The 17,156-nt window shown below is 41.0% G+C and overlaps 1 protein-coding gene across 2 annotated transcripts; it reads left to right on the forward strand.

Annotated features, from left to right (window-relative positions):
* The first annotated feature begins 1,459 nt into the window (after positions 1-1,459).
* ZFP2 (ZFP2 zinc finger protein) lies at positions 1,460-14,767 on the forward strand. 2 transcript variants are annotated; one of them, XM_078451929.2, is made up of 5 exons: positions 1,460-1,605; positions 1,858-1,953; positions 5,572-5,729; positions 12,527-13,994; positions 14,275-14,767. In XM_078451929.2, the coding sequence occupies exons 4-5, from the start codon at positions 12,604-12,606 to the stop codon at positions 14,327-14,329; spliced, it is 1,446 nt and encodes a 481-aa protein (XP_078308055.1). In that variant the 5' UTR covers positions 1,460-1,605; positions 1,858-1,953; positions 5,572-5,729; positions 12,527-12,603; the 3' UTR covers positions 14,330-14,767. The 2 variants fall into 2 exon arrangements, with proteins under 2 accessions (XP_078308055.1, XP_078308063.1); XM_078451937.2 differs by having other exon boundaries at positions 1,861-1,953.
* The last annotated feature ends 2,389 nt before the right edge of the window (positions 14,768-17,156 follow it).

Genomic DNA, 17,156 nt, shown 5'->3' on the forward strand with positions numbered 1-17,156 from the left:
TTAGTGCTGCCTTCCTGGGTTAGTCAGGGTTCTTCAAAGAAACAGAACCCAGAGGATATACATAGATATAGAAAGAAGTTATAAGGAATTGGCCCAGGCGCTTAGGGTGGCTAGAGTCCCCACAGTCTGCCCTCTGCAATCTGGAGGCCTAGGAAAGTCAAGGTGTATGTAGTCCTACTACAAACCCAGAGGCCTGAGGTCCAGGGGACTGATGCTCTAAGTCCTGGTCCAAGTCTGAGGGCTCAAGAGGTATGAAGGCCAGAGAAGGAGGCTGTGTCAGCTCGAGCAGAGCCAGCAAATTTGTCCTCTCTTAGCCTTTTTGTTCTATTTGGGCCCTCAGTGAATTGGATGATGCCCTTCCACATTGCTGAGGGCTGATCTTTACTCAGTCTACTGATTCACTGGGAGCGCCCTCACAGAAACACCTGGAAATAATGCTTTACTAGCTATCTGGGCATACCTTAGCCCAGTCAAGTTGATACATAAAAGTAACCATCATGTGAACTCATTCAACAGATACTGAATGCCTTTCCCGTTTTGCTTCCTAGTCTAAGGGCTAGGGAACTAGGCTGAAATGGGCTTATAAATTTGAAATGCCATTTCCAAGTCAAGCTGGGTGTTTTATTGGTCCTCTCAACCATGTTCTAGATGTACCCTATTTGTACACGTTTTCCCTCCATTAACTGGGATTCCCGCCTATATTGTAAAGCCTGAAATTCCATGTGCTGCCTTGACAACTTTGAGCCTCATGGGGGCTCCAGAGACCTAGCTGTGAGTTCCCTTGGTCTCCTTGCCCCAACCCAGCAGGAAAAGCACCCTACTCAGCTAGCTCTCCCCTCGGCCTGCCCAGGTGCACTCCTCCCTCCCAGTGAAACCTAAATGGGTTTCACCTCCTACCAGCCCATGCAACTGTTCAAACAAGCCAACTGCATCTTCCCACGGTAACCAAGGGTCACCTCACCCTCTTGTCACTACACAGCCTGTCTCCCACAGCCCCTGCTGGTTCACAAGTGCAGCCCCTGCGTGGCCCTGTATGGTGGGTATTTCCTCCTTCCCCAGGCTATGAGTTACTGATAAATTGCTGTCAGTCTTTTCCATCCAGTGCTGGGTGTCATGTGTTCACTCATCTTGTGCTGTTTAAGGAGCAGGATCCCTCCTTCATTAGTGGGGTAAATGGGAGGCGATCAGAACACCACCTACTTTTCTCCAGTGGTAATCTAGAGCAGCCTTCTGTATGTTTCCTGGTTATTCCCTAATACCTCCTCTTCCTGTTCTTAAATGCCAAAGCATTTTCTATATTATACTTATCTCTGATTATTTCATGATAATACACATTTTTATTTAGTTTCTTTTGGCAGATAATACATTTTTCTCACACAGATCTCTTTATCCTGTCCCTTCTAATGCTGCTTGTTTTTGCACTTCCCTCAGGGGGATTTTATTGGCATAATCCTTTGAGCATGAATTTATAGTTTCAGGAGTCAGTGACATTCAAGGATGTGTCTGCAGATTTCACTTGGGAGGAGTGGCTTCGTCTAGATTCTGCTCAGGGGAATCTGTATGGGAAAGTGATGCTGGAGAACTACAGGGACTTGGTTTCACTGGGTAAGAACCTCTTCTCGTAACTCAAAACCTCCCTGCTGACAGCCTTCCCCACCTCCTGACACCTTGTACAGCCGATGAAATTCAGGAATCTGCACTTGTAGTCCTGCTGTTATAGGTCACTGTTTTAGGGTGTTCTCTTTGGATGTGGGCTGGAAAATGGAGCCGTCAGAAGGCCTGAGGGGGAAGGGACAAGGACAGGTGCTGGGAATGGTTTACTCCATTCAGAACCCAAATTTAGTGTCTCCTCCTGAGCAGGGCATCGGCTTTCCAAACCAAATGTGAGTTCTCAGCTGGAACTGGAGGAACTGAGCCAGGTGACAAAAGAACTTCCAGCGTGCCTCTCTCCAGGTGAGTACTGGGTGGCGGGAACTGGCTACCTGAGTGTGTCCCCCCCAGAAGAAATCACAGTGGAGCTCCCTGGGTCTCTAGGAGAGGCTGCACCACCACCAACGTGTATTCTCTCAAATGCCTCCACCTTACTCATGTCGCTCATCCTCTTGCAAAAGTCCTTACCAGGAAGGGAGGGAATCCTGGATGAGGATTTAAATGAGTTATTATATTCGTAGCACTTATTAATTGCCTTGAACATCAGCAAATGTTAGCAATTATTATTTCCTCTTCTGTCTTCATCTGTACTCCGAGTCCCTTTCTGGCTGTCTCTATATTCTCTTTCCTCTGTTTCCTGAGTCTTTCAGCCATACCCTGTATCCATAGCTTTCTTTTCCCTCATTCATTTAAAGCTTTGTCAGCCTTTCTAAAGGAAACTAACGTTGATTTGCATACTTGTACACGTGTTTATAGTCTTCATTTAAAAACAAATGAAGGTGACTTTAGCCTTGTTATTTTCACTAGTAACCTCACATCTTACATATTCCCTTTCTTGTTCCTATATTTTTAATCTGCATCCGGATCTTTCTCCTCTAAGCATTTAATGCATTTAGTCTTTGTTATCTGGTTTCTAATCCCCATTACAACTGAAGTTTCTCTGTTAGATGTTATCACTTTTTCTGAAAAAAAAAACACATTTTACACCCTTTTATTCTCTACTCAATATGAAAGCATTTACCACTTCTTCTTAATATATTTTTTAAATTAAAGAGACAGACACATATTTTTTGATCTCTGGATAGTGTATGGCTATCAAGTATAAAGCAATAAAAGAAATCAGTAAAATAACATATTGATAGGAAAAATAGAATCTTCTGAACATTGCTGCTGGTTTCCAGTTAGCTTTCTGTTCTTTAGAACAGGATTTTAAAGAATCACTGGTTCAAAAGATGTATTTTGTAGGGCTCATGCTACATACTGCACAATTTTGGATATTTTATGATCCCTTAAGGTAGCTTTAAGTGCCTTTACTATATAGATTTCTGTGGATTTGATTACTATTGCTATTTTTATTTATTCTTATGTAAATGACCTATTTATTCAACAAATATTTTGTGAGCACTAGGCCCTGGCCCTACCACTGTGGTTATAGCAATAAACAAGACAGGTGGTTTCCCCATGGAGCTTATTAGTCTAGTGGGAAGACGAAAAATTAGTAAGGAAATAAAGCAGGGAGGGAGAAGGGACAGGAAAGGAAGGAGGAAAGAAGGGAATGAATGACTTAGAGTCCCAGGGCCATGTGGAAAAAGCAAGCAGCATAGGGGAACTAGATCAGGTAACAGAAGCTGTGTTTTATTTATTTATTTATTTATTTATTTATTTATTTATTGGTGGGTTTTTTTTAGTTTTTTTTTAATGTTTATTTTTGACAGAGAGAGAGAGAGAGAGAGAGAGCAAGCATGAGTGGGGGAGGGGCAGAGAGAGAGGGAGACACAGAATCCGAAGCAGGCTCCAGGCTCTGAGCTGTCAGCACAGAGCCCAACACGGGGCTCGAACTCACAGACCGCGAGAGCAGGACCTGAGCCGAAGTCGGACACTCAACCGACTGAGCCACCCAGGCTCCCCAGTATTTATTTAATGTTTATTTTTTTTTTTTGAGAGAGAGACAGAGCGTGAGCAGGGAGGGGCAGAGAGAGAGGGGAGACACAGGATCTGAAGCAGGCTCCAGGCTCTGAGCTGTCAGCACAGAGCCTGACTCGGGGCTCAAACTTATGAGCCTTAAGATCATGACCTGAGCCTAATTCGGACACTTAACCGACTGAGCCACCTGGCACCCCACAGAGGCTCTGTTTTAGAGGGAGTGATCAGAGAGGGTGGATATTGAACAAGTAGCTCACAAAGTGATGGGCTGTGTGGGAGAACATTCTGGGCATAGGGAACAGTAGTAGGTGCAAAGACTCTGTGTTTGGCTGCATGGCCTTGGCTGAAGGGAAGAGTGCCATGAGATATGACGATTTCCTTAAACTTACTGTGTCAGTCCTTCTCTGAAAAATGTATTTCTATTTTTAAATTTCTGTGAGCCTTCTCATTCTGAGTTTTCCTTCCTTCTTATAGCAATCTTTTTAAAAAATGTTTTTTTAACATTTATTTATTTTTGAGAGACAGAGAGTGAATGGGGGAGGTTCAGACAGAGAAAACAGAGAATCTGAAGCAGGCTCCAGGCTCTGAGCTGTCAGCACAGAGCCCGACGCAGGGCCCAGACCCACAAACTGTGAGATCATGACTTGAGCCAAAGTCGGATGCTTAACCACTGAGCCACCCAGGCTCAGCAATCATTTCTAATGCATGCATTAATTTCTCTTGTCTGTAGGAGAATATGTTTTTGTTTTTTTGGTACATGTGTGCATCATTTCCCCCACCTTGTTCTGTAGATTACTTTAGTGGGTTTATATATGCTTTTTTCATGATCTCACTGTCATTTTGGTGGGTTTTCTGAAGGCAGCAGAGGTAAACACATGTATTTTTGATCCTGGGTTTTCCTCTCCTTTACCAATCTTCAGATTTCTCCATTGGGCTAAATCCTAAAGAGTCTTCATTTGTTTATGATTGCATTTCACACTGTATTTGCCTTGTCTCTCTGAATGTCTGTCTAGCCACTAGTGCAGGGCTTACTGAATTGTCAGGATTGAGCTTACTTTTCTTTATATCCCCTGCCTGGCACATTGCCTGCCAGAACAGGCACTTAATATATGTTTAAATGAATATGGAATGATATCATGTAGACTTTTGGGAAAGTAGGTGAAAATATAGATTTAAAAGTTATAATCCTGTTTGTGACATTTGTATCGATGAGTATCACTAATTAACAGGAAAAGAGAGTGAGAAAGGCAAAGTAGCAAAGCAGTAAGGATGGGGCCTTAAAGGACAAGTAGATTGGCTTGGGGCCAGAGATGCTCCAGCGAAGGGGACAGAAAAGAGTAGTCAGAGGAGGAGGAGAGAACTTAGGGAGAGCCACGGGAAGAGAGAAGCAGCGGGAGTGTGCAGGTGCGCTCTAAGAACTTAATAAAAAACATTGAAAAAAAAAAAATTTAAAAAAAAAAGGGGCGCCTGGGTGGCGCAGTCGGTTAAGCGTCCGACTTCAGCCAGGTCACGATCTCGCGGTCCGTGAGTTCGAGCCCCGCGTCAGGCTCTGGGCTGATGGCTCGGAGCCTGGAGCCTGTTTCCGATTCTGTGTTCTCCCTCTCTCTCTGCCCCTCCCCCGTTCATGCTCTGTCTCTCTCTGTCCCAAAAATAAATAAAAAACATTGAAAAAAAAAAAATTTAAGAACTGGAGGGTGCTGTGGGCCTTCGCCATAAGGACGCTGAGGATGTGGCCTTGGGGAAGAGCACTTGTAGTGCAGAGGGAACTATGCTGTGGGTAGATAAGTAAAGATGTTTCAGACTGTCATTTCAACAGAGTTAACTTTAGAGGAAAAGGAAGAAAGGGCAAGAGCTGAAAGAAGTCAGAGGTCAAGTGCCTCTGGTTTGTTCACCAGCGAAGAGACTACTGTGTATTTACAGGAGCAGAGGGGAGAAACTGAAGACCCAGAAAAGTGGAGCAAGAGAATGATAACCAGAAAACTGGTGTGCAAACGCCAGGTCTGCTTTTTTCCAGGTTTTCTTCGATGTTACTGCCAGATTAAGTGATCATTTAGTCTTCTTATCCTGTCCAAAACAAGACAAGAAAGCGTCGAGGACGGGGTGCTGTATTCGGCTCTTGCCCAGCCACCATGACTCACTCCTCATAACCCTATGGGGTAAGTACTGTCAGCCCCTCTCCAAGTGCAAGAGATGGGCTCAGAGGGGGAATGACATGCCAGAAGTTGAACACAGGATTCTTATTTTGTTTTGTTTGTTTTCGCCTTCGGGTTTAATGCTAATTCTAAAAAAAAAAAAAAAAATCATAACTTTCTTTCCTTGCCTTGCTGTCACTTCTTATTTCCAAGTATCTAGCAAAAAATGAACTTCTACATCCTGGCCCAACTTTCCTTTTAAAATTTTTTTTTTTTTTTTACATTTTATTTATTTTTGAGAGAGAGACAGAACACAAGTTGGGGAGAGGCAGAGAGAGGGAGAGAGGGAGACACAGAATCCGAAGCAGGCTCCAGGCTCTGAGCTGTCAGCGCAGGGCCCAACATGGGGCTCGAACCCATGAACCATGAGATCATGACCTGAGCTGAAGTCAGATGCTTAACCGACTGAGCCACCCAGGCACCCCCCAACTTTCCTTCTAGATGATCGTTTTACTTTTTTGTACTAAGGTTTTCATCTATACAGTTGGTACTTCATCATTAGATTTTGCCTCTTAGAAAAGCTGAGTAGAAAATGTAAAGACAGAAATGCTGTTCCTAAAGACAGCATTATTACTAGTAAACTTGTTAATGTTGAAATAGATGGGAATTATTAGTAATATGGAAAGCAGTGAATTTTTAGCCTTTAATCAGTGGTCATTAGATTTAACTCCATTGGTGATCAGTTTTGAAGGAAAAAAATAAGAACATGTGTGAAGTATTAGAAATCTATCATCAAAGATTATGTCTATAAAATAAGAAACTGGGATTCTGTAATATTTTAAGATCTCCAGGAAGCTACCCTTTACTACCCCTAAACATAGAAACTTATTATTTGTGTTTTATACACGACTTTGTATCATTCTCAGAAATGTGCCGTGTGCGCGCGTACGTCTATGTGTGTAAACACATGTACACATACACACAGAATTTATATACTGTTACAGAATCCGTATTTACCTTAATGCTAATCTGATCTCCCTAATGTTTAGTACAAATGCATTATCTTTGCCTCCGTTAGTAGGAAAACTAATCTAAAAGACCAAAATAAGTGTAGGAATATCTATAGTTCATTGATCCTCATACGGGGCAGGCCCACCCCTGCCTCAGGACCTCTGCACTGGTGGTTCCTTCTGTGTGGGATGCTCTTCCTTCAGTAGTCCTGTGGCTCCCTCCTTAGCCCCTAAAGTCTTGGCTTCAGTGTCCCCTTTTCATTGTGGCCTTTCCTGAAAACTCTATACAAAATTGTAAACCTTTCCCCTCACTCATCAAGTTCCCTGTTTCCATTTTATTGCTTTTCTTTTTTCCATAAGGTATGCCAATAAACTCCTAAGTATTTTACTTATTTACTATATTGACTGTCCTTCTTCCTCTCACGAAAACATAAGTTTCCTAAGGGTACAAATATGTTTTGTTCATTATTATATCCTTAGCACCCTAATCAGCACTTGGCTCAATAAATATTTCTTGTAGGACTGATTAATCATGTTCAGAGGATCAATCTGGTTGCTATATGCGAATGCACTGCAGAGTAGGAAGTCCAGTCAGGTGAAAAGCCAAATAGTCTGGTTGAGTGGAAGGAGTAGCTTAACTACTACGTAGGGGATAGAAGATAAAAAGAAATCGGCTTGCCCTAGGAAGAGCGAGACCTGCTGCCCAAGTGCTATACCCACCCCAATTCTCTGCAGGCTCTTGGCCTCTGCTGTGGCCACTGTCAGCCATAAAGACTGAAGGATCTATATTCTCCCAAACCCTTTGGTCCTAGGGACTCTTGTTCATGTCCTGATGAGTACCAAAATTATATAAATCCTATAACTAGACATTTTAAGATCATAAGAGAGTATGAGCTATCACTTGAAAGCCTTGTTTAGGAAAAAAAGGAAAGGAAGAGAGAGCTGTATATTGTTTCACATGAAATAATAATGGTAATGATAACAGCTAACAATCAAAGAACGCTTATCCTGGCCAGGCATATCGCTGTGCACATTACAGGACCCTTATTTAATGAGGTAGCAAAATAGCAAGCATCTGAAACCTCATCCAATCTTGGAAGAGCTGCGATGGGTTTGTTTTTTTCTTTTTTAGTTTATTCATTTAATTTTAGAGAGAGAGAGAATTCCAAACAGAATCCACACTGTTCACACAGGGCCCGATGTGTGGCTTGAACTCACAAACTGAGATCATGACCAGAGCCGAAGTCAAGAGTCGCTCGCTCAACTGACTGAGACACCCAGGTGCCCTGGAAAAGCGACAGTTTTTGATCCTTAGTGCTCCAGTCCCAACCCCTCAACGTTTCACTAATTCTGAGTAAAGCTACCCTAACAGTTTTGTTTCCAGGGAGACAGTTGTGAGATCTGGGAAAAATAAAAATTTCCTCCCCTCTAAGTTGCCTAATGTATTGGTCACACTTTGGGAACAATATTAAATAGTAATCATCCTTTCCTTGATGGTGTTGTTAGTATGAATTGTAGTAGGGTTTTTTTGGTTTTTTTTTAATGTTTATTTTTGAGAGGCAGAGACACAGCATGAGCAGAGGAGGAGCAGAGAGAGAGGGAGACACAGAATCCGAAGCAGGCTCCAGGCTCTGAGCTGTCAGCATAGAGCCCGATGTGGGGCTTGAACTCAAGAGCCGTGAGATCATGACCTGACCTGAAGTTGGATGCCTAACCGACTGAACCACCCAGGCGCCCCTGAATTGTAGTGTTTTATGTGTATGCTTGGGTATGTTACTTATAATTTTGCTTTTGAATCGGGATTGGATGTTGGACATTATCAATTACTTTTGAAGCATCCATCAGGTTGGTAACATGTCCTTTTTCCCATGACCTATTAATATATTAACAGATTCCTAATAGTGAACATTCTGGAACTCCTTGGATAAATCCTTTGTTCAAACTGAATATTTAAGTAGTATTTCAGAAATGGTTTAGGAGTACTGTAATTACTACATCTTTCATATTTAAGAATGTTTTGGTTTTCTCTACACATGTATAGAGTACTAGCCATGTGGAATTCTTGAGTCACATCAGTCTTTCCTCAGTCCCTTGTAGACATGGCTTCACTGTCTTCTGGCATCCTATGTTCTTGGAGAGAACTCTTAGGCTAGTTATTTATCTATTTATTATTTTAAAATATTTATTTTTGAGAGAGAGCACAAGTGGGGAAAGGGCAAAGAGAGGGGGAGACACAGAATCCGAACGAAGCAGGCTCTAGGCTCTGAGCTCTCAGTGCAGAGCCTGATACAGGGCTCGAACTCATGAACTGTTAGATCATGACCTGAGCGGAAGCTTGACACTTAACCAACTGAGCCACCCAAGCTCCCCTCTTAAGCCAGTTTTTAAAAAATTGTTGGTAGTCCATTTTTTTTTCTACAGCAGATCTCCAGAATTAACTTTAGATCTCCAAAACCCATGAAAAAATACTGAATCTTACTGTTAAGTTTTCTGCAGTACATAATGGTGTTTCAACTTAAAATTATTATTTTCCAAAACAGCAAATATTTTGTTGTTCTCATTTGTTTTTAGAAATGTCATACAGAACATGTAAAATGCATGTACTATTTAGCAAAAACCTACAAATGCTTCTAATCCCTTTGTAAATGTTAACTAATTTTTGTTCTTACATCCACACTATGCAATAGGTGCTATTTAACTGATGAGGAAACAGGAGCACAGATAGGTTAAAAATAACCTGCACATGGTCACACAGCTAAGTGGAGCCAGGTAGTCTGGCTCCAAAGTTGTTGTCTTAACCATTATGCCACGTTGCTTCTCTCTATAGTTCATAACAATAAAGATGAATGAATAATAAGGAAAGCAAACACCCAGACACTAGAACCCAGATTTGTAACATTGCTACTATCTTAGGAATGCTTTGTGTGAACCTCTCCATTTATATCCTCCTACCTCCACCCAGGACATAACCACTGTTCTCACTTTGGTGATAATTCCCTTTCCTTGCTTTTCTTTACAGTACTGCCATCAATAAAGGAATCTCTAAATGATAGTTTAGTCTGTTTTTCACATTTACTTAATTGGACTCTTACTATATATATATATTTGTGTATAGATAAATTATTCATTCATTCTTTTTGTTATATGTACATATCTTATTGTTAATGTTCACTGTCGTAGTTGGGGCTGCTATAACAGAATACCATAGACTTGGTGTCTTAAACACCACGTGTTTCTCATAGTTCCTAGAGGCTGGGAGTCTGAGATCAAGGGGCCAGTGTGATTGGGTTTCCAGTGAGGGCCCTCCTCCTGGCCCATGGACAGCTGCCTTCTCACTGCATCCTCCTGTGATAGACAGCAGAGATAGAGGAGGCAGGCTCTGTTGTGTGTGTCACTTCTTTTTTTTTTTTTTTTTTTTAATTTTCTTTTTAACATTTATTCATTTTTTGAGAGACAGAGTGAGACACAGAGTATGAGCAGGGGAGGGGCAGAGAGAGAGGGAAACACAGAATCTGAAACAGGTTCCAGGCTCTGAGCTGTCAGCACTGAGCCCGATGTGGGGTCTGAACTCACAAACTGTGAGATCATGACCTGAGCCGAAGTTGGACGCTTAGCCGACTGAGCCACCCAGGCGCCCCGTGTGTGTCACTTCTTATAAGGGCTTTCCCCTCATGACTTAATGACTTCCAAAGGCCCTCTTAGTATTATCTCACTGGGGATTAGGCTTCAACACATGAATTCTGAGGAGACACAAACATGAAATCCTTAACATTCCCTGATTTCTACTGTTATATATGTTTGACAATTTAGTCATTCTGTTGTTGGTGGGCATTTGGGTTGTTTCCATTTTTGCTGTTGTGTACAATGTTACCTTAAAACTTACGAATTGTGATATACCTTTGCAAGGTAGATTAAGTGTATGTACCTACTAGTGGGTTTGCTAAATCATAGTCTTTGTACCTGTTCTAAGTTACTAGGTAGTGCTAAACTTTTTCAAACATCTGAACCAAACTGCATTCCCACCAGTGGTATGTGAAAGTTCCCATTACAGCACATTGCTAAAATCTGAAGATATCAGTCTGCATTTTTTCATTTTGTTACTCAGGTGTATGTGGTAATCATATCTCACTGGCATTTAATCAGCCTTCCCCTGGTTACTGTTGAGATTGGGTATCTTTGCTAGTTTACTCACCATTATGGTTTCCTTTTCTTAAGTGCCTATTCAAGTCTCTTCCCCATTTTTGTGGCAGGCTTAGTGTTATGTTTTATAAATCTAGGTTCTAGTACTGTATGGGCCAGGTGTTGCAAAGATCTCCTCCCAGTATGTCACTGTTTTTCCTGTTTTCTTTCTTTTGATGCCTTTGAACCTCTACATAGTTTCCAAATTTGGTATGTTTTGTGTATCATTTATCTTTGAATGAGGGCAGTTCTGTCTGGAGTTTGTATTTGTCTAAAAGTGTGAATGGATCCTCCTTTGCCCTTTATGTTGTTTACTGGGTAGCACTTTGTTCTCAAAGAGCTTTAGTTGGACAGCTGGATAGGATAGTGAGGTGGGGTAGGAGGCAGTTCATGTGTTGCCTGTTGGTATTTCACACTCAGATAAGTCCTTTCTGGGGTTACTTGGTGGTATGTGTGTTTTAGAAGTAGAGCCTGTGTGGCTTTCCACTTTTTTTCTTTTTTGTGTGTGTAAGCAGGTGAGGTTATAAGGAGGAGGTCCAGTTAGTGCATACCTCAGGCTTCATAGTAAATTCTCCTGCCCACAGGCCTTTGGTTTGTTGATTCAATATTGATCTTGATTCTGGTAATTTTGGTCAAGCTGACAACTGATTCTCAGTTTGTAGTTTCCTGTCCTCTGCTCTCATTGCCCCAGGCCATTTTGTCTAGGATAAGAAGTGGGTTCTGAGAAAATAAAGTCTTAGTGGCCACAAGGTCCTTCCTTTTAGCCTGCTCTCAAGCAGCTCAACAGATCCTACTTTGCCTTTCCCTGACACCAGTTCACATCTTTAAGGAATGGATATTTAGGAAAGGGTAGAGCCCTTTCAGCCCCTCTTACCTAAAGAGAATGAGAAACTTATAGCCTGTTGAAAGTTGGTGGGAGTGGGGGATAACCCTTAGATTGTGTCATTCTCCCTTTAATTTCAAGTAGGTTGTGGTATTTTATGTTCCAAACAAGCATATTCCCTAAGGGTAGTTTATGTGCATTATCTTACTTAATCCTCATCATATTATTTTTTTTATCTGTGAAAACTCAAACCCAGAGAATCAAATAACTAGTTAAAATGGTAAGTTAATAGCTAGGCTTTAAACCCAAGTATGTCTGACTCCAGAGCCAATAATCTTTTGCTGTGTCACACTGTGATGTTGTACAAAGATTTAGCATCAGAACTAGAAACAGCATTTCAGGAGAGAAGAAACTGCTGGTGGAAATACCAGGTACAATGTGGCAGGGCTTTCTTATCTGCTCCCCCCCCCCCCCCCGCCCCAATCCCACCTTGTCTGTATACTTCCCTTCATTGCATCTTCATTATTCAGCCTTGTCCAGTGGTCAGTGATTTCAGTGTCCATCCCTGCTGTGTACATAGGCTCACTCTTTTCTGTGCTTACCACCTCCTCTCGTTCTCCTGTTATTTATGGACTGGTTCACTGTTCCTTCCCTATGTTTTTCTTCCCAGTTGTAGGGACATCTTTGAAAGCTCTCACATGTGCCCTATAGTTATTCACAGTTTCATTCTCTTATTCCCACCTTATTATACAGTTTTTAGTTTCCCAGCACAGAAACCAATGTGCATTTGAATTTTTTATTTTTTTCAGATTGGAAGACAAGACTTGAAACCAAAGAGTCAACTATAAAGCCCAATATTACTGAAGATATAGCTTATGGGGTAATAATGGAAAGGGAAGGTCTCTGGCATTCTTCTTTAGGGGAAACCTGGGAACCTGATAATTGGTTAGATGGGCAACAGAAAAACCAGGATAGACCTCTGGGCCAAGTGTCAGTTACTCATGAAGAAACCCTCACTGAGAGGAGGACATGTGGAGGTAATGAATTTGCAAGATGTTCTAGTCAGGGGTCAATCCTTGATATAAAACAAAGTATTCCTGTGGGAAAAAGGCCCCATAATCAGAATCCACATAAAGAAGACACTAAACAGAATTCTGAATTAATTAAAACTCAAAGTATGTTTGTTGGAAAGAAAATCTATGAATGTAATGAATGTAGGAAAACCTTCAGCCAGAGCTCATCTCTTCTTAAGCACCAGAGGATTCATACTGGGGAAAAACCCTATAAGTGTAATGTATGTGGGAAGCACTTCATTGAACGCTCCTCCCTTACTGTACATCAAAGAATTCATACTGGAGAGAAACCCTATAAATGTAATGAATGTGGGAAAACCTTCAGTCAGAGCATGAACCTTACTGTTCATCAACGAACTCATACTGGAGAGAAACCCTATCAGTGTAAAGAGTGTGGAAAAGCTTTCCGTAAAAATTCATCCCTTATTCAACATGAAAGGATTCATACTGGAGAGAAACCCTACAAATGTAGTGAATGTGGGAAAGCTTTTACCCAAAGCATGAATCTTACAGTGCATCAAAGAACTCATACAGGAGAAAAACCCTATGAATGCAATGAATGTGGAAAAGCCTTCAGTCAGAGCATGCATCTTATTGTACATCAGAGAAGTCATACTGGAGAAAAACCCTATGAGTGTAGTGAATGTGGGAAAGCCTTTAGTAAAAGCTCAACTCTTACCCTGCATCAGCGAAATCACACTGGAGAAAAACCCTACAAATGTAACAAATGTGGGAAATCCTTTAGCCAAAGCACATACCTTATAGAACACCAGAGACTTCATTCTGGAGTAAAACCTTTTGAATGTAATCAGTGTGGGAAAGCTTTCAGTAAGAATTCATCTCTTACTCAACATCGGAGAATTCATACTGGAGAGAAGCCTTATGAATGTATGGTATGTGGAAAACATTTCACTGGGAGATCTTCCCTTACTGTACATCAGGTTATTCATACTGGAGAGAAACCTTATGAATGCAATGAATGTGGAAAGGCCTTCAGCCAGAGTGCATACCTTATTGAACATCAAAGAATCCATACTGGTGAGAAACCCTATGAATGTGATCAGTGTGGAAAAGCCTTCATTAAGAATTCATCCCTAATAGTGCATCAGAGAACTCATACAGGAGAGAAACCCTATCAGTGTAATGAATGTGGAAAAGCCTTCAGTCGGAGTACGAACCTTACACGACATCAGAGAACTCATACGTGAGTTAAGTTTTCACTGGACCCTTCACTAGGATTAACTGTTCAGTGATAATAGTCATGTAACATAGAAACCTCATAGATGTAATGACTGTAGGAATCTTTCAGTTGAAGTATAAATTACTATATCAGATAATACAGACCACTGCAGGAAAAACCATATAAAATAGAAAAATCTTAATTCAGAAAGTAAAACTTCCTCCTTTACATCAGAAGGTTTAAATAGCTCATGTTCTAAACGAGGATTTGTGTTGAAGATAAGTTCTATTGTGTCATACTGCAGATCTCCTTTGGACATCATAGACTTCACACTGGAGAGAAAATGTGAGAGTGCTTAACTGGACAGCTCAAAGACCTGGTATGTAGTCCTCATCTGCCACTAACTTGGACAAGTCACCTACTTTCACCAGGTCATGGTGTCCTTATTTGGTAAATGAGGGATTTTGAATTTAGAAGGTCTCCAGAATCCTGATTAGTTCTAAAATGCTATAAATATAACCAATATTGGGAAATCCTTGACCTTTTACCATGTTATATATGTTATCAAGATGCTCCTAATCTGCAGTCTGGTTTCCCTGGATGTTTTGAGTCAAAAGTCTCTACCTCTACCAAATGCTATTATTATCCCTCCATTTCCCCACCCCCACCCCCCACTGTTATTTTCTCCCTAAAACATAGGTTGATTGCTATTGGGTGATGAAATAACTGTACAGATCTTAATGCCATAGCATGCTGTTTTGAGTTCTCAATTAAGTCATTAAACTACTGTTAAATAAGCTAATTACAAAACAGTGTAACTTAAATATAGTCTCTAAGTACATAGGATTCAAATACATATCTTTGTATCATAGTCTATCAAATTGGAAAGGAAATGATGCTAAACACTAATAGACATGGAAATTTGACATAGTAATGAAATCTTTACAACTCAAAACATATTCAGAACAGTCATAGGTTTTATAGATCTACAGTGATGACAGCAGTTAGGACAATTTCATTTATTTCATACACAATAAGTGCTAGATATGTGATAGACATGATCAGAAAATCAGACTGGGGAAGGTATGTTCTTTGCTTTTCAAGGGCTAAACTAAGAAATTGGCAGTGGAGGAGAGGAAAGGAAGAATTCAAGCAATAAGGAGGCAGAATCTGGATAATGTGGTAATTGATGGAATGTAGGAACTTGAATTTATTTGGGTGGATGTAGTGCCATAATTAAGAACACATAAAGTTGACTGATTCTGTGGGTCAGTGATAAGTTCAGTCTGGAGGATTTTAAACAATCTGTAGGTATCCAAGTGAAGATCCTGACAGACTAAAATAACTAGCAGGGTGGTGATGAAGGATACTCTGAGCATACTGTCATCAAACAGGGTAAGTGGAGGAAATAGAACCAGTAGGAGCTAAGAGGAAACAACAGCCAAAAGAAAAATGAAAAACAGAAGGAAAAATTAGAAGATGGTGGCACAGAAGTAAAAGAATTTTGTGTAGGGTAAGAATAGTTAATATTTTCAAATGCTTTGGGGGGTTAAAGTAAGATAAAAATAGAAAACGACCTTTGGCTTTGGTTATTGATAACCTGTTAAATATTAGTAGGCTGGAGAGTGAAAAGGACTTAGTATCTTGACTGAGAAAGACATTTAGAAAGATAACTAGAGGGAGATTGGGTTGAGAGAGTATATCTATCAGAAGAGCTTTTTGGCTACAAATACTAGAAAGCCCAGTTAACAATCCTTACAAGCAAACAGGGATTTTTTTTCCTCACATAACAAATCTGGAAGTAGGCTGGCATTGTTTCAAAGACAAAATTAATTCAATGCCTTGAGTTTCATGGCTTTTCCATCAGGGTTATATGATGGCTGTTCTGCTTCAAGTAAAACATCTGCATTCAAGGCAGGAAGAAAGGGTATGGGAAGCACTAGCAACATCTGTGCCTTTTGTCAGGTTTTCCCAGAAGCCCCTCAGCAGACTTCGGCTTACATTTCATTGACCACAGCTGTGTTATATGGAGGCCAGTCGCAAAGGAGGCTGAGAAAATACTCTTCCAGCCTCCAAAGTGGAGGTAGGCAAAGAAAAGGAGGTTGGAGAAAAGTATTGATTTAGCCAATGAATAGTCTGCCAAGAGTGGGTTTACATGATCACTGAAAAGAAGAGGTATGGGAGAGTCAAAGGTGCAGAAAGGAGGGGATGGACAGCTCAAAGTGGGAAAACAAGATTGGGGCAGAGGTAGAAGCTATAGAAATGTTTTTCAACCTTTTTCAAAAGGAAGGAAACTTTTCACTGGGAGAGGTGGGAATCAAGAAATGATGGGTGCAGAAGATGTTTGTGGGTGACAATGGAGGAGGTTCGCTATGGATGCTGAATCCTTGGGCAGTTCAGTCTCTTTGGGCTATGTGACCTCTACAGTCTAACTCTTAGAACAAAGACAAAGGGGGACTGAAACACTAACCTGTATCCTCTGAAACTCAGATCTTTAATATTTGTCCCTTACACTTAGTTTCCTCCTTTTCCCTTCACTTATTTCTTTTTCTAAAGGAGGCAGAGAAGAGATGAGTAGAAAATAGATGAAAATGATAAAGACAGCAGCAAAACAAAGGGTCAGAAGGAGGCACGGGACAAGGGGGAGAGGAAGAATGAAGTGTATTGAAGTCTAAGATGGATGCACTAGTTCAAAACGTGGTAAAATATTAACTTTTAGAGGAAGCAGCTGGAGAAATGGGTCAGCCAAATGGAGGTCTCGCTACTTTTTCAGGAGTTTTGGAAGTCTTAGGCGCTCAGTCATGCTGGGCAGCCAGTAAGGAGGACAGCCTTTGGACCTCTCCTCTATCATCAGGGGCAGGACTCCCGGTTCCACTTACTGGGCATGAGAGCTTGGGCAAGACACTTAACATCTCCATGCTTCACTTATTTGCTAGCAGTGCAAACTCCATAGCTTTGGATTACATTAGATACTGATGTAAAGTGCCCAACATATTGAGAACATAGTTCTCAATAAATCTATTATTATCATCCTCATATACCTGAAAACAAAATAACATTCAGACTCCTTAGCATGGCATCGAGAAAATTATCTTAGAATCACTAGACTCAAAACAAATGCCTTGTAGAAAGGTTATATAACTGTGGGAGGCTGTCCCTCCCTGGGTCAGTTGTAACAGCCTCCTA

Source organism: Panthera onca, chromosome A1 (genome assembly GCF_046562875.1).
Source record: "Panthera onca isolate mPanOnc1 chromosome A1, mPanOnc1 haplotype 2, whole genome shotgun sequence".
NCBI lineage: Eukaryota > Metazoa > Chordata > Mammalia > Carnivora > Felidae > Panthera > Panthera onca.

Bases quoted from the DNA above. Each gene is read 5' to 3' on its own strand.
- ZFP2 (XM_078451929.2), top strand. From the start codon at position 12,604: ATGGAAAGGGAAGGTCTCTGGCATTCTTCTTTAGGGGAAACCTGGGAA. The intron at 13,995-14,274 runs GTGAGTTAAGTT...GTCATACTGCAG, and splicing joins CGACATCAGAGAACTCATAC to ATCTCCTTTGGACATCATAG.